Raw genomic sequence first — 26,534 nt, 5'->3', positions numbered from 1 at the left:
TGTTAAATATCACATTTGGTCAGATCCAAGACAATCGTCAGCACAGCTGTAGCTCCGAGCTACACAGGACCCAAGTCTTCCTTTAATTGACCACAAAAGCCATCACAATCTGCAGCTAAGGTGCCAGATTTAATTGAGAAGAGATGTCAGCTTCAGGATTGGAAGACTGCACTCCAGTGGTCTTCAGAGCCTGGTGAGAGTCAGCAAAGTCAATGAAAGCTCTGAACTTTTAGACAGCATGAAAGAAATGAAAGCAGGCAATAGAGATAGGGGGCAGGGAAATGGCCAAGAGGGGAAAGACGGCAGGAAGAAATGCAGGCGAGAGGGGAGGGGTAGAGAGAACAGAGAAGCAGAAGAAGATATGTCCCTTTTTAACCGTGAGAGAGTATCTGTGCTGCTGAATTGCACCTGATTCACAGAGTGCAGACAGTTCTCTCCTCTGAGAGAGTTAGGACCTATAATCCTTGGAGTTGATAATGAGAGCTCAACCTCAATGATACATCAGCCCAATGGAGAACTTAACAGCAAAGGCATCCTTCTTCATTGCAAAATCCTGACACATTTATTACCTTGCTTTTCTGAGGATCCCTATTTATAGCGTATGCTGGTTTGGATAGAAAAAGAACAGCAGCCAGGAGAAACAGCTGAAGAGCAAAAGTTTAATACTATAGCACCGAGTGAAGTTCCACTTTTAACATTTCGATTTAGATCCGTGCAAAAGACGAGCACAAAGAAAAACACTCCATAAAACGATGTTGGTGTCTTCACGGTCATGAATAAAAATGACTTTCCCCCCGACACACACACACACACATCTTATTTTGCATTCAGAAGGCTTTTCTGTAATGCTGATCAATTTCAAAAAACAGAAAAGATCAAATGGATAGTCATTCCTACCTCGTTCTTGTTGATCTCCCTCTCTTTCTGTTTCTTCCCATGGTGCAACAACAACAACAACAACAGCAGCAGCACGAGTAGTGCAAGATTGCTTTGCCTGGTGCTTTTTTGGGCATATTTCCCCATCTCAGTGGCTTAAGAAATTGGAAATTCTTGGGCAGCATTCACTGTGTCTCAGGGGCTGACACAATGTGCTGCACATTTGTAACGATCACTTCGGGCTTTTGCTATCTTCCCTATCAAGCTGGATATCAGGAAAAGCACACAAGCAGGTCCTGATCGAGTCTCTTAATGAGACCTAATGGTCCTAATTCTCTGCGTCAATACAAGATCCTTTATTTTCTTTCTGCAATCAAAGCAACAAAGTAGATTCTGCTCCTGCAACAACAGGAGGCACGGAGTGATTTTTGAGCTTTTCATGCAGAGAACAAAGATAAGTCTTCAGATAGGATTCTGCAGCATGGAAATGATTCAATATTTAGGGAGCGTGCTACGAGAACAATAAGAGAAAAATCACATTTACTTCAGCAAAAAGAGCAAAGGTTGCTAATGATCAGAGAACTACAAATAATTATATGCACAACAATATCAACCCTTTTATTAGCAAATTACAAACATACATGTTGGTAATAATTCCAATAAACCTGACAGGCAGATAAAACTGTTTTGCATAAATGTGAAGCTGAAAGATTATTTTGCTTTGCACCAGTAAATAGTTGGTTCTGAAACAAACAAACGTCTCTGTGTGGGGTTTGAAATTTCAAAAATCTTATTTCCAGAGAGGGAACTGCTGACCTCAGTGACTGATAGAATTGTTTACCACATTATTTTCAGGTATTTGATCCATATCAGGTCGCAGAAAAGCTGGTGCCAGTCCCTGGACAGATCACTGGTGCGTCTCAGGGCCACCGCAGAGACAGGCAGCGGTTCCCACTCGTACGTGCTTTAATGATTATTTCTCTTTCCTGAACACGTTTGCTCTTAAAGCCGACTCCATTCTGGGGGAGTGACTCTTAAGCTGCTCGCGCTCCGCTCGGCTGAGAATCATTAAAGCGACGGTCGAGACTTTCAGTCAATCAATATGTACCCATTTTCAGTGATGTCAGCTTTAATAGCGGGAAATTAACGTGACATATAATTATTTTCTGTCTGTTTTTTGCCATATTTTTCAGTAACCTATATTTGACAACAGCATAATAAAACTGGAAATTCTGTTTTTGGTGTGCCACCCCAATATTTGGCCCCCATATGGCCACCTCTAGAGGCACCCCTGGTGTATCATCTTTGATACATGAGATTTTTTAGATTTTAACCCCGAGCCCCAGCGATGTATTTGATAGATAAACAAACTGTGAGGAATAAATTGCACAAAAATATATCTGAATTGATGTTTATTTATTTTTCATTCCGAAGGTTCAATAAACACTCCAGTTTTTAATTTTCTTTTCAACATTCAGGGTTTAGGCTGATAGTTTAGTTGTAAATGTCACCAGAGAATGGCACTGGTTCCTTACAGAGACTCCAGGAAGTCAGTGTGTTGGATGTTAAAAAATATTTTCAGCCCTGAGTCATTTCTGAGGCTTAAAAGTGCTGTTTAGCATACCTTTGAACTCTGGAGTTGGCTTGGCAGTTTCACTTTGCTTCCAGTGTTTATGTGAAGCTAATTGACTTTCCACCTTTACCTCAAAAGTTAAAGCGCTGACATGAGAGCGGTATCGATCTTGTCTAACTTGTCTAGAAACCCCCAAATAATCCAACATGTGCATTACCAACCCGTTCTCATTCCTCTAGTGTCACATATATGACATTTAATCAACACCTGCGGCGTGTCCCTGTGTACACAAGGTATCCTTTAGCGATGGTGCGGGTCTGTCGTTAAAACCATGTTCTCCTCATTGAGGAACCTCTAACACGTAACTACTAGGGGTGCAGCGATACACAAAATTAACGGTTCGGTTCGATACTTTGGTGTCACGGTTCGATTTTTTGATGGTGCGGGTCTGTCATTTAACCCTTTAAGACCTACCATAGAACCAAGTCCGCCAGACCTTCTATTATATTTTTACATGCTGTGGAGCCATTTGTGGGAGCATTTCAAGTTGCTATACATCAATACAACCATTATAACCCAGATTTTAATGATATGTCTGCATTAAGTGCATAGTAATTACATAAATTGCAAGAAAGTGCAATAAACTACAAAAAAATTGAAAATCGTTTTTGTTTTTTTAACATATATTTCTAGTTAGAGAAATTTAAGAGGCTTATCCCTCAAAACTGTAAATACAAAAAAGTTGCACAAAATAGTTTCCCACCACAGGAAATTTATTTTGAGTGTCTTCATAGTTTTATTTTTGAAATACACCAATTTTTATACACTGCAGGAAAAACGAAAATAAATATTATAATGCAAATTTGCAAAAAAGCAGCATATGCATCAAAATAAACTATTTCCAGCAGTGCAATATGAGTCCTAAGCATCCCAGAAACCACACAGAAAGTTATAAAGTCAAACATAACTTTTAAAAACACCAGTATAGGCTCATGAGGCCCTGATGGTAAAAAACGACATTTCCGCAAAAATGACATCACTTCCGGTTTTGGGCAGGTCATTTCGGACAGACCACGTAAGAAAGTTTGCCGCTGACGTCTATTCTAACATAGGAAGTGTTACAAACAGCTGATCGGATCAGCAAAGCGTGTTTCTGGAATATTATGTTTTTGTTGCTGCAAGTGCTTTTTATGCAGTTTTTGCAAAACTATATGTGGAAGGAAACTGTGACCGAGGACAAGCTGATGGCATAAGATGTAAGTACAACTCCTCCGGTTTCATATGCAAAAATTTTTTTTGCGCTAGCTCACGTGGTTGCAGAGCTACCGGGATTTAAAAATAGTTATGCAAAAAAAGAGCATGCCCGCTCCGATCGGTTTTAAAGGGTTAAACAGCAATCTCAGCCAGTCTCAGCCTGGACGTGAACCATGTTCTCCTCATTGATGAACCTCTAACACGTAACTACACAAGGCTGACACAAACATTCACTGTCATCAACTGAGACAACTGTTTGCTGTTTACAAATCCAGGCAGAGATGCTCCACTGTTGTAAAACATTTTAATACCTGCCCAAAGCGTAAATTATCACTAAAAAAAAGGAAGATGTAATTAAATTTCTACATCAAGAACGCCCCGCCTGAAATCATCTAATTCGCTCGTGTCGATATTCCAACGTATAAAATCCGAGCTGTGGATGACTTGCACCGCTGTAGGTAGAAGAACATTTGACTGCTCATAAAACACTGTGTGCTGGGAACACCAGTCTGATATTGCTGCATTGAATTTTTCATGTGCAGCTGACTTCTCTTTTCCCTTTTTACCCTTGATAAGGAACTCATGTCTCGTGTTGTTGTTATTCTTACAAAACTTCATTATAGATTATGATCAATTTCCATCTTTCGGGCACATTGTGCATCACATGAACACAGCGATCCTGGCACTTGTAATCCATTTTGATAAGTCTGCTCTTTTTTTTATCAGCAGCATTCGGAGACAGAATGAAACGAGCGTAGAGGCTCATCGTCTCCCTGCTTCTATGCTCAATTAAATAACTTAGTGAAAAGTGTGATGGTCAAAATTAGAGCATGAACCAATCCAATCAGGCTTTTATCTCTCTTTCTCCAAGGCTACTGGTTGACCTTTTCCTGCTCTAATCAGTTTACAGAAAGTCTCTCACAGCTGCACTGAAGCCTGATATATAAATGTCTGTTTTATTCTCCCATGTGAGAAGTGAATCATTCAAGCAAAGCCATGCATGATTTAAAAAAAACCCTTTTCTATACTGTGAGGGGAAATGTTAAATTCTTAAATGAGACAAATCAGAATATCTTGTGAAAATGAAAAAAAAGGTGATTTTTTTTAATCTTATAAATGTAATCATAAATATTACATTTAAATTTTGAATTGAATTAAACTCTAAATTCTTATGTTATTGAGATTTCAATAATGGCAGTTATTTGGGGGAATCACCAGCAGGGCAAAAAGCGGTCGCCTTGTTAAAACCTCAGCAACACCAGCAGCTTTTTGGCATGACTGAGCATTTAAAATGATGTCAGGTTTGTTGGTCGAGAACGGTTAGGGAGAATACCCCCCCCCCCTGCATGGAAATAAGTCAGTTACAGTGGACGCGCTGCAGACTGAAGGAGGGAACGACCAGTAACAACTTGACATTTTTGTCTGATATCACAATGGCGTTTATTTCTCTCTGGAACCAATTAGGAAAGAATAAGAATTGTTATGTAAAAGTTCCTTTTTTTTAAAAAAGGTAGGAAAAGAAAAGAAATTGAAAGAAAAAATGTGGATAAAAGATTTCGAGCTGCAGGTGTGTTGTAAACTGGAGGAGGAGTTTAAGTATGACGGGAGACGGGAGCGGGGAGATCGACAGACAGATTGGTGCAGCGGCCGCATCTGTCGTGGTGAAGACAGAGCTGAGCATAAAAGCAAAGCTTTCAGTTTACCGGTTGATCTACGTCCCTCCCCTCACCTATGGTCACGAGCTGTGGGTAGTGACCGAAAGAACGAGATCGAGGATACAAGCGGCAGAAATGAGCTTCCTCCGAAGGGTGGCTGGCCTCTCCCTTAGAGATAGGGTGAGGAGTTCAACCATCTGGGAGGGTGAGGAATAGAGCCGCTGCTGCTCCACATCGAAAGGAGCCAGCTGAGGTGGTGAGGTGAGGTGTTCCAGGCATGTCCCACTAGGAGGAGGCTCTGGGGCAGACCCAGGACACGCTGGAGGGATTATATCTCTCGGCTGGCCTGGGAACACCTTGGTGTTCCCCTGGACAAACTGGAGCAGGTGGCTGGGGAGAGGGAGGTCTGGGCTTCTCTGATTAGGCTGCTGCCCCCGGATAAGTGGAAGAAGATGCATAGATGGATGGATGCATGGATGGATGGATGGAGGTGTATTTTAAGTTCGGCTCATTTTCATTCCACAATCATGTTGCAGCCGTAAGGAGGTATTCAAGCTGACTGTCACGTTATCCTTCTTTACTAATGATCATAGACTTTGTTAAAAGATGGACTCAGCTCGCAAGCCTGAAAAGTGACGGCAACATTGCCTTAAAACTGCATTTTTGTTCTAATGGACAGCAGGAGGCGGTCTCATTAGCATATAAGGGGATGCTAAACAGAGTATACTTACTGACTAAAGACTTGTCCAGTCACAATTTGTTAAGCATTTGTGAGATATGGTTGACGCCTCTCAATCCTCAAATGGTAACATTATTCTGCAAAATAAAAAGCTGTAAACTTGTTAAATATGCTTACTTTCTTTCTTGCAGAGAGTTATAAGAGATAATTGACGCCACCCTTATATCTGGAGATAGCTGAACATGGACTTGCCACCATGATACTGCTGCAGTAAATTAATCAGCAAGTCCAGCTCTATTCAAAGAATATATTATCCACCTACGTCCAGAGCGCTCTAATTACATTACTTCTTGTTAGTTATATCTGTGTGAGGCTTTCTGTTGTGTTTGGTCTTCACAGATTAAAATAACTGCTACATGTTTTGCATTGTCTTTGTCTTTGCATTGCCCATCTCTAGTGTGCCACATTTGATCTGAGCTGAAAGGTTGAGAGCAGATCTCGTATACCCATAACACTTAATCCTAGTTAAGGTAAAGTAATAGATGTTAGTATCATTGTACATCCTGCAGTAAATCATCCCTACATCTGTTCAGTCGGAGTAAATCTTCCATTTGCCACCAGTGTTTATTTAGGGTTTTGTTCAGCACTGGCAGACCATAGATGGCCTCAGCGAGGAGTCCGAGCTGAGTCTCAGAAATGAGTCACTTATAAAGGCTTGGCTGTGAGGACGTTGGATGCCAGGCATGTCAAAATGAATCATGCCACGCAACACATGGCACCAACTGTTTTGCTTGTCGGGCTACTGTTGTTGGCACAAAGTGATGCACTCTGCCGGTGACCCACGATGGCACCGGATGATAAGCTGAGACGTTCAGGCTTTCTGAAGCTGCGGTCCGAGCGCGTCGAGCAGCGCTGTCTCTCTGCAACTTCACCGCAGTGACAGTTTATGCTTTCTGTGGAACGATGCAGTCTGATGGGGCTGTTTCACAGAAATGGACTGAGCTCGTTTTTTCTTTGACAATAATGGATTTTTTTTCCATGTCAGTGGTTTTCTCTGAGTAGAAAAAAGTTTAAATCCAAGAGCAGAACACAACACTACAAAAGGGATCTGCATAAGCTGCCAGTTTGTTTTCCAGTCCTTACTACCTCATATCATGTGTCATTTTCCCATTAGGTACATAAATCCTCTTTACTTCATCCCATTCCTCATATTTCTTATGGAGTGCCATCTTGAATACAGAACAGGAAGAGTTTTCTTTTCCTCCCAGGACAGCAGCATCGCTCTGGGGAGAACAGTGTCCATTAGCTGAGCCGCCACAGCAACAAAAAATGTTGTTATATCAGCGAATTATTTATCATCTACAGTTAAAACTGCTGCATTGCCAGGACAGCAATCCATACTGACACAACAACACATGTGGCCTTTGATTCCTTTTTTTCTTGTATATTTAAAAGCAGATTAGCGTTAATAGTGAGACAACGACTTTTACTCACATGGTTCTAAATGTTCTCGTTAGAAGAAGAAAGGCTTGGAAAGAAAAGCGTCTGGACTTTTCATCCGAGAAGCTTCTTCAGTTCTAAGAGCAACTGGTGAAGAGTCCCAGATTTAAGCCCTATGGAAGTGTCCCCAGGTGGGTCGTGGACCCCCTATTGATCCTCTACATCAGCGGTCTCCAACCTTTTTTGCGCCACGGACCACTTTATGCCTGACAATATTTTCATGGACCGGCCTTTAAGGTGTCGCGGATAAATACAACAAAATAAAACTAGTACCGGTACCGAAAAAAAGAAGATTTATTCATAACACACGTGAAAAGACCCAGGAAAACCGAGTAAACGATAAAAACGATAACAAAATAACGCTGAAAACCGATAAAAACTCTTAAAACTATACATTTCACACCTGAGCCTCAACTCTCGCGGCCTGGTACCAAACGACTCACGGACCAGTCCGAGCCCCGGGGGTTGGGGACCGCTGCTCTACCTAATCACATGAGCCAAGGTGTGAAAACAGGTGTGGGTCACAATCAACAATAACAATATTGTTATTGATATTTATATTTAAAAGTGCAATACTGTGATTTTCTGCTGCTCATTCCTGTGCAATGTCCCATCTGCCCTCTTGTCATATTTCTTTTCAAGATTTTCTTATTTAATCACTAGTGTACATATATTTATATTTATAGATACATATATATTTAGTCATCTTTTCTCTTTTACCACGTCTCTCTAATATTTAGCTCCTTACTATTTTTATATTTTATTATATTTTATTTTATTATATTTTATTATATTTTCTCCTACTGTATCATGCTGCTGAGTGACTGCTGCTCGTCAAACACATTTCATTGCAATGTTGACCCTGTGCTAACTTGCATATGACAAATAAAACTGAAAACTGAAAACTGAAAACAGCCAAGTTGCCAGGTGAACCCACTGTGACACCTAGCCCCACCCTATCATGTGATTTACTGACGTCAAATGACCCTGGATGTGAGTGGGCGTTAAGGCGCCTGGGAAGGGATCTCAAAACTAGATGGCAGACAGTTGGTGTGGTAAGCCCCGCCCTCTGTTCAAAGATGGTTGTGCACAGTGGACATCGATGGTTTGAAAGAGGAGTGAAAGAAACCTTCTTCAGTCTTCTCTGTCCAAAATGTGAACATTGTAATTGTGTTTCCAGGATGCCAATTTGTAACAACTAAGGTAGAAAATGTATCACTTGAAAAGTAATTACTTTCAAATTTAGAAGCTTTCCCAAACTCATGGGTGTGAACCTCACTGTAGTTATTTACATAATAATATAATCGATTAATTTAAGTTAAAATTAGAATATATTGTATAGCGCTTTACTAGTCCCTAAGGACCCCAAAGCGCTTTACACATCCAGTCATCCACCCATTCACACACTGGTGATGAAGCTACATTGTAGCCACAGCTGCCCTGGGGTTCACTGACAGAGGCGAAACGGAATAAAAACACTAGTTTATATTTGATGAAGATCTTTACATGTTACCTGCAAAACACAGACATCTGGGAAATGTAAAGGTTTAGGAGCAAACCTCCTGTCTTGACAGACTGTCAAAGGGCTGAGGAGGATAGCATCACAGAGCAGGTAACATCGCTATAAAAGTGCTCTAACGTACAGCGTTTTTCTTCAAAGTACAGAAACTGCGGTTTAAGGTTTACAGACAACAGAAAGAATAAGTGATGGAGCAAAGGCCACCACAGTTGGCTTTTATCTGTGCTGTCAAGTTTCCTCACTTCCACTTTAAAAAAAAAAATCCTCTGTGGCCTTGAATGATCCCTCAAACATGGTCGATCAGCCAGGTGGAAGGCATAACGGTAATGGATGGTGCACTGAAGTGGCATCAGCACCACACCCCAGTGTCTGCTAACCCAGCATTGTCACAGCATATGTCAATGTAAGAAGCCCACGAGCTATCAGCATGCTGGCTTGTGTCGAGCCGAGCCAATGGATCAGGCGCTTGATGGATGGCATAATGTCCCTGATAGGACGACATATTGCAGTTTTAATTACACAAAGCTCACTTCTCAGGCTTTTAGCGTTTCTGCAGCACTGAGCTGCGCACACCTGTGTTCGCTCGTGATATGCTATCAGCGACTGAGGAGTTCTTTGTGTTCTTTCCCTTCTCATTTCACCCCTGACGCCACACCATCACTATATACTGTTCCATGGAAAAATGTCATTAAAAGGAATTGTAGCCTGGTGTTAATCAGCTGTCCTCCTGCCCCCATATTGTGTCACCTCAGTGAAGATTTGCAGCGACAGTTAAACTCTCCGTCTCACTACTGCTCTCTGTTCCCGCTGACACCAGAGTGGTGAACGTTAGTTCAGAGACGAAAGATTAAGGTGACAGAGTCTTTTTCCTCTTACTCGTTTGCTGAATGAAGCAAAATATGTTTCTGCAATCAGACTTGATGTGCATGTGGAAACAAAGAGAGCATGCATATTGCTGTAGGAATGCACTAGAATAAAGTGTAATTGCACATCCACTACAGTAGGTGGCAAGGGTTTTTGCACCGAGCATGCACACACAGCAATGAGCAGGAGATATGAAGTTCAGTAACAAACCCTCGAGAAAAATGGAAAAATATTTAACAGTGATGAAAAGAGACGGAGATAACGGGACAAACTAAAGTCTCCCGAAAGTTAAGACGCGGAAATATGACGATTCGTGTGCAGCGCTCGGCTTCACTGTGACTACGGCGGGAGACAAGTATGGACCGGCGTGTCTACTGTGTCAAAAATGTTTATAGTTTAAATATGGATTTTGTTTCAGATTAAAAAACAATTAGGGATGCAACAATACCAATTTTTTCAAACCGATACGATACCGATACTTGGATCTGAGTACTTGCCGATACAGAGTACAAAAACCGATACTTCTACCACACACACACACACACAAATGCAATGAATTGGAAGACAGGTTTTATTTTATTCTCTGCTGATAAAAAATAAAATCTTAATAAAAATGACCACAAAAAAATTTCAAGTGAAAAATAAGCACTTCTGTTAAATTATTGCAGAGTCTCCACATTGTAATTTTACAAAATATCACTGAACTATTGGCACTGTCTCGAGCTTTCAGAATAATAAATAAACACTTCTGTTTATTTATTATTTCCTATCGCAGCTCGAGTATGCTGAGAAGACGGTGCAATCCTATGTTTTCCATGACCGGCATTGGCTGGTCATCCAGAGCGATAAAATGAGTCGAGCCTCTGTTATTTTAACTGCCCGTGGATTTTCTCTTGACATTTTTCATCGCTTTTCCAAAACCTGAGTTAAAGTTGGCTGTTCCACACTGCTGACATTTTGTTTAGCCTAGCTACAGCAGCCTCCAGTTTCTCTTTTTTATCTGGAGCTGCCAGTCTCACTCGCCTAACCCTGTGCCTGTTTAGCGCGGCATGTCCCCCTAGTGGCCAATCTAAAAAACTACAACAGAAATGACAAGCCACCCTCTGATTAATGAAATGAGTTGGTATCGGTTCATGGTATCGGTTAACTTTTACGAGTATGAGTACACACACATTTTACAGTATCGGCCCCGATACCAATACCAGTATCGGTATCGGTGCATCCCTAAAAACAATGTTAATAAAGTTCTTCTTTGTTTTAACTTCAATCTTAATAAGGATACAATGTTATGCAGAGATGTAGTTACAATAACAATTTTATAGACAAATGATATATTTATATTCTATTCTATTATTATTATATTATATTATATATATTCTATTCATAGACATGGGGGAGAGTGGGTGGGGCTTCTTCTACCTAAAGGGGGTGTAACAGAAAATAACTGAGAAGCACTGCTGTCGAGGAAGATGCCTGATTAAATTAAAGGTAGCTGGAAACGTGTCAGGCGCCCTGCTGTTGGAGTGATTATACATTTCTGAGGATCAAAGCTAATTAGTTGTGACAAATATAAGAAGATAAGAAATATTTCTCTCCGTCTGAAACATCTATGAGAAAGGTTGCTGCGATGAGCACATGGCCCCTCCCACTCTGACTCCCATCCAGTTTCTCATGTCCTCTTTCACTCGTGATTTGTTTTTCACACTAATTTGCAAAAAACTGGCAGGTTTTTGTCAAAAAAAGTCTAATACAGAATACATTTCACAGTCAGGCGTCTGTCACTTCTGATCCATAGACCATCAGAACACCTGGTTCTTTCTGGCAGGAAACAGAAAATAATTCTGCTTCTTTTTAAATCGAACCAGAACTTTAACCCTCTCCAGGCAGGCGTTGCCGATTTGCAACAGTTAAAAACTAACAACCTGATTACCCCACATACATATTTTATGAGTTTGTTTTACTCCAAAGTACCACTGCAGGACTTGGTTGTTCATTAGCAACAAAAAGTTTAATTTGATCCTGAGAGGGTTACTTTACATTAAAAGCAAACTAGTATACATACTTGCATATACAACCTAATAATTATTAATAATTTGCCAAAGTGATGAACAGATGGAATGATGGATGATATTTAGTATGGTCTTTGTTAACCCTTAAGGACCCACAGTGACACTGGTGTCACTGCCCCTTTACACTTAGAGACTTGGTTATATATGATTCATTTGATATAAGACCCCCGTAATTTTCATGAAAGTAGAAATAGGTCTGGGCTCTTAAGGGTTAAGTTCTGGCCAATTCAACAGCTCTGAATTGTCTGACAAAGGGAATAAAAAGCATCAGCTGTGTGCAGATTGGTGCCGCTCCACATGTAGCATGCAGCAGGACATTTGATTTAAAAGTATCAGAGTGTCACGGTTTGGCATGGCAAACCGTGGAGGTGTGAGGAAAAGGAGGACCCAGGCGCGGAGCTCTGTGTGTTTATTTACAGTGGTAAGAAAATAACAGTAAATCCTCTGGGCAATCCCGACTCCCGTGACGTGTCCTCTTCCCAGTGTCAGTGTCCCTTCTCCTGCTCGCTGTCCTCTCGTCTCCCCGCTTCTCCTGGGGAGATAACAAACAGGCAGCCGTAAGACACACACAAATGCGGAAGAACAATCGTACTGACTGGCCGAGAGACTGACGTGAAGTCACGCAATGATCCAGCGTCGGCGAGAGCGCCACCACACTCTCAAGTAGCTCCTCCGACAGCTGCAGGTGTGTCAATGTCTTCAGGTGTGGCCAATCACCTGCCAGGGCCACACCCACACATATGTCTACAAGCAGGGAGAACGAGGGACAGCAATACAAAATACATACTTTATAATATTAGTCCATAACTGCTCAGGGACCCTGGAGACATGCAGGGAGACATGTGACACTGAATCTCTGAATTCCCCCAACAATAAAACTCTGTTTCCTTGCTTGCTCTTTTTATGTAGATTATGTAAAAACAAAATTAAATGTCAGATGAGACGGATACAGAAACTTATGTCTGGGAAAGATCGGGGACACAGTTGTGTGTTTCTAAAGGCTTGGAGCTGTTGCCGTTTTGTCTATTGTCAGTTTAAATCTGAATCTGAAAGTGTGCTTCAGTGATCACGGTTGGAGTATGTGAAAGCATCGATGATCTCTGGGTCAGCAAATGAGAAGAATGACCTCATTTTGAGTGAATAACTGACCTGAACAAAAAGACTAACAGCTGAATCTAGGTTAAAATATTGTTGGAAACTCAGACGAGTGGTTGTTTGCTGTGCTGATCGTATTCAATTAAAACGAGTAATTCAGAAGTGGAATTTTTTTTTCCATCCAACCATCCAGTGTTGTCTAGAATGAATGCAGCATCTGTGTTGGGCTTTGCTGTGACATATAGTCATGTATCATCTGTATAGCAGTTAAAATCGATTGTGGCTACAGAAGATAAAAAGGGAAACAAAATAGAGCCCCGTGGGGCACAGAGCACAACGCGGGCATTGATCTCCCAACATAGCTGCAAAGAACTAAAACACTTTCTAACCACATCACCGATGCCCACTCTTAAATACTGTGTGAAAGCATCCTTTAAGAAACTCTTTAAATGATTTGTTAAGGCCTTTGATGAATACGCGATTGGGATGTCAAAAGTTTGGAAGTAGCTTCAACATCCTGGTGTCTTGTTCTACAACCTACTGCTGAACAACGCTGTTGGAGTAGATGAGGAGCTGCTTTGCTTTGATGTTCAGGTCGATGCTACCTGTCCAGGTAACATCAACATGAATGCAAGCACCCAGTATTTAAAAACTGAAACTTGCACAACATATGATCCCATGTTGTTCACTTCACTTGTCAGTGGTTTTAATGTAGTGTTGGGTCTGCGTTAATAACTCCTTTCTTCTATTCAATTCAATTCAATTTTATTTATATAGCGCCAAATCACAAAAAAAGTCGCCTCAAGGCGCTTCATAGATACAGAGAAAAACCCAACAATCATATGACCCCCTATGAGCAGCACTTTGGCGACAGTGGGAAGGAAAAACTCCCTTTTAACAGGAAGAAACCTCCAGCAGAACCAGGCTCAGGGAGGGGCGGGGCCATCTGCTGTGATTGGTTGGGGTGAGAGAAGGAAGACAGGATAAAGACATGCTGTGGAAGAGAGACAGAGATTAATAACAGATATGATTCAATGCAGAGAGGTCTGTTAATACATAGTGAGTGAGAAAGGTGACTGGAAAGGAAAAACTCAATGCATCATGGGAATCCCCCGGCAGCCTACATCTATTGCAGCATAACTAAGGGAGGATTCAGGGTCACCTGGTCCAGCCCTAACTATATGCTTTAGCAAAAAGGAAAGTTTGAAGCCTAATCTTGAAAGTAGAGATAGTGTCTGTCTCCCGAATCCAAACTGGAAGCTGGTTCCACAGAAGAGGGGCCTGAAAACTGAAGGCTCTGCCTCCCATTCTACTTTTAAATACTCTAGGAACAACAAGTAGACAGGTCTCCGACCTTTATCTTGATACGTTTCCCTTTTTTCCTGTTAGACGATTCAGCTGTTGCACTCCCGTGAACAATACTTTACACGTTTACAGGCCATACTGAGCAGCATCTGATTAGCGATAGTCCAAACTTCTGTGCCACAATCTATTTTTCAACACAATGTTTTACTTGCTTCCCACATACACAGCAGCTACTGCCCCGTTCACTAATTAGCGAACATGCAGGGCTACGTTTTCTGTAAAAATAGTTCCCTCAGAGAAATGGAAATTCTTTGAACATCTTCCAGATTGTCACAGTGGGTTCCCACTGAATAACCCTCCAATGTATTTAATGATAAGATGTGAAAAAACTGACGGAGTACAACAAAGAAAACTGAACTTATTTGCTGCTTTTTTTAGTGCTATAGCTTTACATTTGTTCCTTTTTCTATAGTTAGTGTTGGCTCATGAGACTGCAGGATGTCTCTGTACCTTCAGTGTGATGCGTGGCTAGTCTGTGTCTTTGTGTCAATGAAATAACGCTGCTTCCATTTTTCTATCTGTCCTCCTTTGTTATATAGTATAAAAAGTCTACACAGGCTTTGTTTTTTTGCACCCTTGCTTGCACCGTGATAAGCGCTAACCTCCAGTGCAGGCTTCACAGCCAGCCAGATAGCATTTGCTTCGCTTGACTTCCTCCAGAACTGGCTCCAGAGACAGATGCACTATGTGAAAGAAAAACGGGCCAATAGGAAATCTTAATGTTTGCTGTCCTGCGTGGAAAAAAAGCCAAAAATAACCCGATGCAAATGGAGATTATTAATAACGTTGAAGCTTTGTTTCTGTAAAACCAAGCGCTTTGAAGAGAGGCAATTATCCCTGTGCGTGTTTAAGATGATGTCGATTTCCTTCTGCATCTGCAGATATTCTTAGAGTCTAATTAGGTGTTGGAATGATGTCATAGTGTACACCTTGGAAATGTCTTTGTCCGGCAAACAACATCCTGGGATGCTTCAAAGAGGATGAAAAAGATGCCAAGAGATACTTGAAAATGCCGCTTGATTTGAATCTTACAAACCGTCGCTGCTTTATTTACTTCTTAGATGAATTATCTGACAGCGCAGTCATCATTCAAAACGGCAGGAAATGTTACACCCAGCCAGCTAATGGCAAAAGCAGCAAAAAGTAATGCAAGCAAAAGAAATAAGCTTACAGCTTGCAGTTGGTATATTTCAGGATTTCCATATCACCTGTGCCAGAATATTTTTTGCTTCTGACAAATTATTCCTCCTTTCTGAAGCATTTCTCTAGAATAAACACGGATCCAGAAGGGCTGCGGTTCTGCGAGCATTTGCAGCTGCTTTACAGACTGCGGTTGTTATGGTAACGTTTCTATCTTAAGTCTTTGAAGCTGAGGTGGGATATAGTGTGCTCGTGTGAAATAGCAGCACCTAAAACTTTCCTTTTGCTTCTTCGGGAGGGCGAACGCACAGCATATATGACAGGTTTATCTCAGTGTGTGGGAAAGGTTATTCCTTCCACAGTTTCAAAGTCCAGCTGAGGTGATAAAGCAGATATGCTCACAGTCCCCCCCCCCAACCCCCGTGCAGACTGCTTGATTGGTTTATCAATTGACCTTTATGCCACCTTGCAGCGCCATTGATCCTGGCTCGTTTGAATGCCGTGTTTCCTGCTCAAGCTGAAACTTTTTGTACCAGGAAATGCAAAAGGAACCCAGTGAGGAGCATAATCTCAAGTACCGCATGAAAAGTAGACTTTTAAATGCAAGTGTAGAAGGAAAAAAAACATAAATATTATAGGTGCAGTTTTCTCAGGAAAATGCAACAATGCACAATATGTCATTGGGGTTGCACATGAGCCTGACGAGCCCCCCTGCAAGTTTAAAAACCCTACAGAAGCAAAATGCTCTTATATATGCATCAGTTTGTATTAAAAAGAATTACTGGGATGAAAGGTCGATGAAAACTGAGTTTGAGCATAAAAATCACAAGTATGAACCAAAATATACGTAGAATATTTACAACCTGTCAAATTAGATGATATTCTGTCTGTAGGCTTTTCACTAAGGACAACACACACACACACACACACACACACACACACGATTTGCTGGTATTAAAAAAGTATTTATTGATCACTGCAGCTTTAAAGATCAATTAGCTGTCATCTTACACAGCGAGCGCCTAATGAGTGCACAGTGATTAATCAAATTTCAAGCCGAATGTTAGAAAATTGATTAGGAATGACTTTAAAGAGCAACGACGATATGAAGGAACGAGGAGGTGTTTTAAGTAGCACACTAAATTCGCAGCCATCACTATAGTTTGACAAGCACTACATTTAAAGTGATTTTAATTAGGCGTTCTGTCTATATGCATCTCAAAGGCTATGCCTGTCTGCTCGGCTCAGAACAATCAGCGAGAAAACAGGAGGAAAGAAAACAAAGCAGACGTGGAAAAGTAAAAGAAATGGGTGGGAGTGGTGTTGGTGGGGCAATCTGGATGTGAGATAAGACAGAAAAGATGAGAGTGAAGGCGAGTAGCAGACTCTTGGGCACATTAGGAAGGGAATATGAGAAACTAGCGGGAGAATAAAGATAAGAGGTATGGGCAAGAGGGGTAAGTAAAACCACGGAAGAACAGTGCAGATAAACAGAGATAAAGGGGCTTTAGTTTGGAGGGAAACACAAAGATTCGGCTGGTGAGGAAGACGAGTCGAGGGAAAGACACAAGAAGGATGGAATAAATGAGAAAAGAGAAAGAGGAGGGGAGGAATGATTCAGTGCGCAGTGGAGACAGGAAGCATGAGAGGCAACATGACAGAGCTGCGAGGAAGCAGAGTGAGTGATGTCCAGAAGGGGCACAGTAACACAGTCTTCTCCCCGACGTGGCCTTGATGAACATCAACATCAACAGCTACAGCATACTCTAGCGGTCTGCATTTACATAAGCAAACACAACTCATTCCCTTCCTTTCATCCACTGCTGCCCTTCATCTCCAAAGTGCTGCATGCATTTAATTTGTTTCTAATACTGATTAGATAATTGCAAAATTCAGAGGGGAGCCTCAGCAGAAACCTTGGTCTTTGCTGTTATACTGGGGTGGATGTTAAGACCCTTTAGCCTTGAACAGATTTGAGTGCTTTTCTTGTTCTCTTTGTAGCCAGCGCTTTCAGGTGCATAATGATGGATTTGTGTGCTCTACATGCACATGTGGTATTAGCCGTGCCTGCACTACATGGTGCAAATAGAGGCAGAGTCAGATACTAAAGGTGCATCTAACGTCAGTTCAAGTGCATTCCTTCTCACGTTATTTCAGGCCGATGTGGAGGTCTGGCACCGTAGCAGTTCTGAGATGGCTCGAGGCTTTCTGCCACACGTCTGACTTGACTTACAGAAACCGTGTGCAGATGCTGAAACCGTTAAAGCCAGTGACTCGCCTACAACTCACAGAAATAAGGAATTAAAAGAAATGGACATTAAAATAGGTCAAAACATTTAGCTGTCGTGTTACGGCTGTGGCAGGCGGGGTTAGGTCCCAAACACACGGCTCAAACAAAAGGTTGGACTGAGAAAGGCAAAGACGCAGAATTTTACAACAGAGAAAAACAAAACCAACACTGGAAACTAGGAAACACGGAGCTAGGAGTTATTAGGAAACAGAGAGAAAACCCAGAGCAATGAGGGAGTATGACACGACGACGAAGGGAGGAAAACACGGGGCTTAAATACACAAGTCAGTAACGAGGGAGTAAAGGAAACTGTAAGGCAACACAGCTGGGACTAATCAGACATAACGAGACGAGGAGAAAGCAAAACTGAATACACTGAACACAGGACAAAGAACTATCAAAATAAAACAGGAAACATGAGGCCGTCACAAAGGCAGGGCAGGGGTGGGCAACTCCAGGCCTCGAGGCCGGTGTCCTGCAGGTTTTAGATGTGTCCTTGATCCAACACAGTTGATTCAAATGGCTAAATGGCTTCCTCAACTTGTCCTGTAGTTCTCCAGAGGCCTGGTAATGAACTAATCATGTGATTCAGGTGTGTTGACTCAGGGTGAGATCTAAAACCTGCAGGACACCGGCACTCGAGGCCTGGAGTTGTCTACGCCTGAACTAGGGGATCAGAGGGAACATGAAACCCAGAGACAAGATGTCTGTGAAGGTTCTCAGTCATCCAGGTCATCGTAGTCTAAGGTTCCCATCGTCCTTAAAATCTGGGACTGTCCATCAGTTGCTCTTAGAACTGAAGAAGCTTCTCGGATGAGAGAAGAATCCAGATGCTTTTCTTTCCAAGCTCCTTAGACCACGGAGACAAGAGGAACTAAACGTGGAACACGGGGAAGGCACAGTGAGAGAAAACCAGAGACTAGAAACTAAGAATATAACACACTGAGGCAAATAGGGAGAATGTGAATGACGCTAAGAATATTAATCCAGGACCTGAAACACAAATACTGGGTCGCGCTGTGATGTTGGGTTTATGATGTTGGGATAAGTGTCTGTGAAGGTTCTCAGTCATCCAGGTCATCGTAGTCAAAGGAGCTTGCAAAGAAAAGCGTCTGGACTTCTTTAAGTTGCTTGAAGACGTTTCACCTCTCATCCGAGAAGCTTCTTCAGTTCTAAGGTCAAATGGTGGAGAGTCCCAGATATAAACCTAGTGGGAGTTTCCCCCCACAGAGGGACAAAAGGACCCCCTGATGATCCTCTAATCGCCTGAGCCAAGGTGTGGAACTGGGTGTGGGTCCCAATCAGCCAGAGTTTCAGGTGAGCTCATTGTGAAACCTGGCCCCACCTTATCATGTGATTTCCTGAGGTCAGATGGCCCAGGATGTGAGTGGGCGTTAAGGCGTCTGGGGAGGGAACTCAAAACTGGATTATAGATGGCAGAGAGTTGGTGTCGTAAACCACCGCCTCTGTTCAAAGATGGTCGCTCACAGTGGACATAGATGGCTTCTTTAGCGAGGATAACAAAAGCTAAACATGATGTTTGGGGCCAGATACTCTCCATGGTTGCCCCACGTCTTTATTTCAACTCTGTCTCCATTTACGGCCCATACACTGTATTTATCCACTTACCATTAAGTTGATGGCTTCATTTTCTGCCAGTCATTCCAAATTGCGACAAAGAATTCAGTGTTTTTTGTTTTTTTTAGCTCAGCTTTGATGTCAAGTTGTAGTTCTGATGCTACCAGATGATATTGTGTCTCATAAACAGCTCTCACCAATTGACAGCGTAATTGCTCAGCCGTTGACATGCTACTGAGAGGCGGGGTAGCTTAATCACTTCTAGATAATGATCGGTTTCAGCTGCCATTTTAGTGTCGACCATCCGTGTTTGTTTGCAGACTAAAAGCTTGTTTTCAGATGTGTGAGACTGTCAACGCTGGAGTACCATGACATTTTGAAATCAAAGCCACAGAGAGCTTTTTGTTCCGACTGCAGCGTACAAAACTGATGTCTTTGAAACAGTTTGAGCCAAAGTACAAAAATGTCTGAAGAGCTGTTTTTTGGAAGTTGCGTGTGGTTTGGAAGCAGATTCCATGTGAAATCTTTTGTTTTGCTTTAACCCTTTAAAGCCAGTCGGAGCAGCACGCTCTGTTTTGCGTAACTATTTTTAAATCCCGGTAGCTCTGCAACCACGTGAGCTAGCGCAATAATTTTTTTTGCATATGAAACCGGAGGAGTTGTACTTACATCTTATGCCATCAGCTTGTCCTCGGTCACAGCTTCCTTCCACATATAGCTTTGCAAAAACTGCATAAAAAGCACTTGCAGCAACAAAAACATAATATTCCAGAAACACGCTTTGCCGATCCGATCAGCTGTTTGTAACACTTCCTACGTCCATCAGCGCGAACTATCGCATGTCCGCCATGACCTGCCCGAAACCGGAAGTGACGTCATTTTGCAGAAATGTAGTTTTTTACCATCAGGGCCTCATGAGCCTATACTGGTGTTTTTAAAAGTTATGTTTCACTTCATGACTTTCTGTGTCGTTTCTGGGATGCTTAGGACTCATATTGCACTGCTGGAAATAGTTTATTTTGATGCATATGCTGCTTTTTTGCAAATTTCCATTATGCATTTGCATTATTTTAGTTTTTCCTGCAGTATATAAAAATTGGTGTATTTCAACAATAAAACTATGAAGACACTCAAAATAAGTTTCCTGTGGTGGGAAACTATTTTGTGCAACTTTTTTGTATTTACAGTTTTGAGGGATAAGCCTCTTAAATTTCTCTAACTAGAAATATATGTTAAAAAAACAAAAACGATTTTCAATTTTTTTGTAGTTTATTGCACTTTTTTGCAATTTATGTAGTTACTATGCACTTAATGCAGACATATTATTAAAATTTAGGCTGTAATGGTTGTATTGATGTATAGCAACTTGAAATGCTCCCAAAAATGGCTCCACAGCATGTAAACATATAATATAAGCTCTGGCGGACTTGGTTCTATGGTAGGTCTTAAAGGGTTAATCTGTTACTTTGATGCCAGTCCCAAGTTTCTGGGAAGTGTTAAAAAGCACAATTAATGGGGAATTAATATAAATTGTTTGCAGGGGAAAGATCTCGAATGTTGTCTGTTTATTTTCATAAAGGTTGGTTTAGGTAAACTAAAAAAGGCAAGTTGAACCCACAATGTCTTCATTACAACGAGTCAAATGCAGCGTTAGCTTTACCATTCATTGTAATTACTACATTCAGCACGAACGAACACACATGCACTGCTATTTATAGAACGTCAGGTTTAATTTAGACTTGATATGCTGCCTTGTGTTTTTACCTGACATCGAAGGTGACGGCTCTTCAGGTCACGATCACAATTAATCTATTGCTCCGCAAACGCTTGAGATTTTCTCAGAAAAGCAATTAATAGCATCATTAGCATGCTATGAGCTGAGCCAAAATTCAAGACTGTGTTTGGAACTTTGACTCTGTGGATGACGAAAGGGGGACGTTTAGTTCTGCTAATAATATGTTTTCACCACAGTTGGTTAATTGCTGAGGCAACAAGGCGAATCCAAAGGTAATGTGACTGACATTTTGATTCTATAAGCACGTCAGCCGGGGACTCACGAGGGGAGAGTGCACTTCAAATACAGACACCCTGTCAAACGTTTCTCAAGTCTGCTGCGGTTGTGTCCTTCCAATACACCCGCCGCCTCAACAAAGGCCGTGAACGCTCGCGAGCAAGTGTGTAAATAAACAGTGACTGGTGTTTTTTGAAATCCACATGCTATTCTTATCCGGGGCTGAGTCTTAATGCATTAAACATTTCTTTTAAAAAAACTCTCTTTAACGCTGGCTGAAAAGATGTTTTTGAGACACATAGCAAGATTTGCTTTAGAAATATTTGAAAGGACAAAAGTATTTTCTTTGTTTTTTTTCTCTGCCGGTTGTTCAATGTGAATTTCGAATTCAGACTGTCATGTGGTGATGAGACAACTCGTGTCTGTGTGTGTCACCCCCCCAAGCGGACACAGCCACACATCTCAGAAGCACAAAGCCTGCAGAAGCACGAGCATGCAGAGATGTATGCATGAGTGGGGAGCACGAGTGCTCTTCTAACAAAGATAAACACGTTAATGCACAAGAAGTTTTGCGACGTTGTGGAGCCGAATGGCAGGAATCCATCTTCTTCCTATGCAGCACTGGCCTCTCACTGGACTGCAATCTTGTTTGGCCTGAACTCTATGTTCGCATTGTTAGTAGGAGGACCCCTTGGGCATGTGGCACATCTTCACACAAGTTCCATCCAAGGACCAGTGTTGCCAACTTAGCGACTTTGTTGCTATATTTAGCGAGTTTTCAGACCCCCTAGCAACTTTTTTTCTAAAAAAAAGTCGCTAAAAAAAGACGTGAAAGACATTACAAAAAACAATAATTGCTAAAATAAATTTAATTTGTAGTTCTAAATAAATTCTAACTGCATTTAGGACGTTTTTTGCTCACTTTATGTCTCATCCACAATGTTATTTCTCTCTCCAGCAGCGTAGGTTACATTACATTAGCATGATCAATTATGCAAATTAGGTGATGACGTCATTTAGCGACTTCTAGCGACTTTTAGGACAACCAATAGCGATTTTCCTTACTGAGGAGTTGGCAACACTGCCAAGGACCCTGGTGAGCGACTGGCTCGTTCACAGGGCTCGTGGGGAGCGTGAGGCTCGGCCAGAGGTGGAAAGGTCCTTGAAGTCTGCAGGCCTCACGAGTTCACGAGTACCACAGGAGGTCAGGGGAGCCAAGAAACTGGTTCTTTACTAAGTTCTGCTTATCTAGCCTCAATTGCTGACTTCTGTCAAAAGAGTCAAGGCCACACCTCCTTCACCCCCTCCCAGCCAAATGACTCAAGTCAGGCCTGTCAGGTTGCTTTAAACAAGCAGAAGCTTGTTGCAGGGAGGGGAATGCTAACAAGAGACGTGGATGCTAATGAGAAGGAGCAATAGTCGTTTAGTCAGAAGGAAAACAGTACAGCTACGAGAAACACGTGTGCTGATGGGTGAAAGTAGCATCTTATTATGTAAAAGGAGCTTGGCTCCCGGTGAGGTCGGGTCAAGTGTGTGATAAATCCCAGACAATCGCAGGAGCTCGCTCTCCTATGAAAGAAATCTTTTGACTGCGTTCTGTAACCCAGAGGTGAGCATAAGTAGAGGGACCAGATGGTTAAGTATAATGAACAGTGCTTTTTCTCCTCTGACATTACAGCCCAGCTGTCCCTGAGCAACAGATTTATGATCCTTTACTCCAGAGTGGAGTATCACAGCTGACCACTGATCCTGTCACAGCAAACTAGTCCTTCATCTTGCGATGTGCTCCGAGGACTCGCACAGTGCTTATCGTAGTGCCCTGCCTGCTGATTATCTCTCCAAAAGAGCCCGGACCAAAGCTGTGAACAGAGACTGTTGGATCAGACTTTTCCACAGGGGCAAGAATGTCAGCGTGCTCCATCAGGTTTGAAGTTTGAAAGTGGCAAACAGCGCTAATTATGCACTACCTAGCAACATGCTAACACTTCCAGGGCCTTGTAGTCTTTTCCTAACCAGTGTTGCAGAGTATTCAAAACACCATAAATGGGAATATTTTTATTATTTTTTTTACAGTATGTACCTTTTGAGGAAACAGACTTTTCAGCGATCACCTCAGGGATGCTTCTTGTGTTAAACTTATTGATTTTTGGGGTCATAAATGATGGGATCATAAGGCTTACAACTGGAGAATAGCTCTTTGAAAAGGAGGCCCTTTTAATCTCTGCATTAATTTTTCACCACAGGTGACAGCAGCTTAAGCTTGATAGGCTAGACAGTCCTCTGCGACATCTCTAGGGATCCTGAGGTGTGCTCAACCCAGACGGGGCACGTTGTAACTGCGGCATGTAGTGGTTCTTCTCTGGGGTCTTCTTTCAGTTTGATTTCAAAATAATATCTTTCACAGTGATAACATTCTCCTGTTTGATGTACTTTAAAAAAGCTACTTAAATCTGCATCTTTTTCCTTGAATGTACTTGGAATTATATCAGTAACCACTGACGTAACTAACAACTCTTATAAATGAAACAACTCCAAGCTACTGTGACTTTAATAGGATTGTGATTCCTTTTATTTGCAATCACTGTGTTTGCAATCAGCAGAGCACTCTGAACAAACCGATGTGTGTCAACACTGGACTTGGAGTGTCGAAGGATCCAGCAGCAAAAACTGAATTCAGTAAAAACTCACAGGCAATCTAGTGCTCTTCCTCTTAAGCCATCCTCAATCTGCGATGCTGTATTCATGCATTAGTCGCCATTCTGCTACAGTAACGAATTCGTTAATCGCTTTGTCCGCCTCATGAAAAGATTCTAACAATTACATTCCCTCTTTTTCAGGTGATCCTGATCCTAACCAAGCTGTACGATTTTCATATCGGCAGCGTCACTGAGAGCACACTTTGGAGGTGAGTACAAGAGACTTTATCTATAAAATATTTAGAGCATAGGTAGAGCAGGGCGATATGACCAAAAATATTTATCACGATATACATTTGAAAATTTGCGATAACGATATAACTGACGATATAATTAACACTAGACAAAATACTTTACAACTCCACAACTTTATTAGTGCAAAAAACCCATCAATGTATTTTCACTTAAACAAGCAGCTGTTTTTTATCTGCATTAAAGTTATATAAAAATGTAACAGTGCAAATGCAAATTCGTTGCTGGCATTTCCAGTGGAAACTGGTGGAAACTGGACATATCCTCAGCATAACCATGTATAATATCCACAAAACTTAAAAAGAGGTTATACACACACAATACGGTAACATTATGTTGAAGCACAGTACATATCCCTCCGCGAGGCTCCGCCTACGATGCCGTAATGCTCCGACAATCCATCAAGCGGTGCGGCTTCGTAGCTTAGCAAAGTCGTACTGAAACATTTGACAAATTTTCGAGCGCCGTGCACATAAAATCGTTTCGAGGTCAGTAAACACAACCAGAGTTCATACATAAGGCACACGGGATTATAAGGGGCTCTGTCGACTTTCAGAAAATCAAAGGATTGATTTTAAGTGTGCCGTATTTTCCAAACAACACGGTAATAACGACGGCCCGCTAGCATGCTCTACCAAAAATAGTGCTTTGTTGTATATCTGACGGACAAAAGCTAAACCAGTTCCACACCAGTGAAGCTGCAGCATTTTTACAAACCAGTTCTGGTTCATCCGTTTCTTTCAACGATCCGATTTCGCCCTTCTTATTCTCCGTCGCCACCATGCTTTTTCCACCATGTGCGTATGAAAACAAAGACACTGCGCATGCGTGTTTTACCCATATTCTATCGTCATATTTCATTTTCTTATCGTTGCCCAACATTATACCGGTATTACCGTGAACGGTATGATATGGCCCAGCACTAGTAGATGGTTTGAAAGCTGTGGTGTGGCTCTGTGATGATGTTTTTGGCTATTTGATAGTTTAATATAAGCAGCAGGCAGCTAATCTGAGAAAAAACTATTTGTGTTAAACCCACAACACAAACATTTCTCCGTTCTGGCCCTTTAGTTTTGCCCTTTTACACCTTCGAACCATCAGTGTCACATTTCCCACCCATTTCCCTCCGTCCTGTCCTCACCTGCTCCTCTGCTGCTGTGAACACACTGTTCTAGTGTCGTGCAGTCATACAGGGCACTCAGGTGGAGAAGGTTGTTTGCCATGCTCTTGTTCTGAAATATTATCTGATGTACTCAGCTTCTTCACCACGACTGGGAATAAAATAAACACGCATACACACAAACTCGTGAGACAAGAGCGCTTGTAAAGAGGAAAAATACACTGAAAAAAGGATGGCTTACACATCCCTCGTGAGCTGAAACTACACGTAGGCTATTTTCAAATCTGGATTGTCATGACGTGTCACATTTTTCAGCAAAACAATGTAAAGCTCCTCTCAGGTAGGTGACCTCGCCAGGTCTGTCGAACTTTCTGGAACCGTGTCTTTGGTTTGGAAAACACAGGTGGGACACCTGGGGATTATTTCTACCACCTGTAGCAATGACTTAACAAAGCAGAACTAACTGTCCCAATTTGATGATTTTTCTTAAACTTGATGTTATCACTGGTTTTTACCAAAACGGTTCCAGACGTATCAAAAAACACACGATTTAAAACTGGACAACATCTTCTCAGACATGTCCAGATGGCTTCCAGCACAGCTGCTATTTTTAGATCGATCCCTTGAAATCCCTTCCTGACCTCTTGCACTGTGAACTCTATAATTTCACCACAAACAGCAAACTGGTGCAGAGACCAAACATCAACTTGTGTTTCCAACTGGCCTGAGGTTCTGCACCGTAAATGTCAGTGCAGGATGCTACTGTAATATCCTGAGGGGGTTCAGCAAAACCTGAATGCCTGAAAATAAATAAATCTGAAATGATTTCCACATTGTCCGCTTCCTTAAAATGAAAATGAAGTTGAAACGATCACACTGGAGGTGATCCAGTTCCCATTACAGAGGCACAAGTGCAGGGGAACATGGAGCTCTAAAAATGGCAGCCGTGCTGAAAGCTGTCCAGAGGTGGATGTGAAAATAACCTTGAGCGGGACGTT

The 26,534-nt window shown here is 41.8% G+C and overlaps 1 protein-coding gene across 1 annotated transcript in view; it reads left to right on the top strand.

Moving 5' to 3' along the window:
* The window catches only part of sorcs3a (sortilin related VPS10 domain containing receptor 3a), a 288,360-nt gene that overhangs the window by 84,668 nt on the left and 177,158 nt on the right, over window positions 1-26,534 (top strand). Inside the window, exon 2 of the mRNA XM_087842211.1 lies at window positions 24,306-24,373. Within this exon, the coding sequence (XP_087698337.1) occupies window positions 24,306-24,373 (68 nt within the window). The remainder of the gene's footprint in view (window positions 1-24,305; window positions 24,374-26,534) is intronic.

Source organism: Neolamprologus brichardi, chromosome 6 (genome assembly GCF_056152115.1).
Source record: "Neolamprologus brichardi isolate AB-2024 chromosome 6, ASM5615211v1, whole genome shotgun sequence".
NCBI classification, from domain to species: Eukaryota; Metazoa; Chordata; class Actinopteri; order Cichliformes; family Cichlidae; genus Neolamprologus; species Neolamprologus brichardi.
Note: the sequence above shows the minus strand (reverse complement) of the source record. Positions and strands in the feature narration are given on the sequence as shown.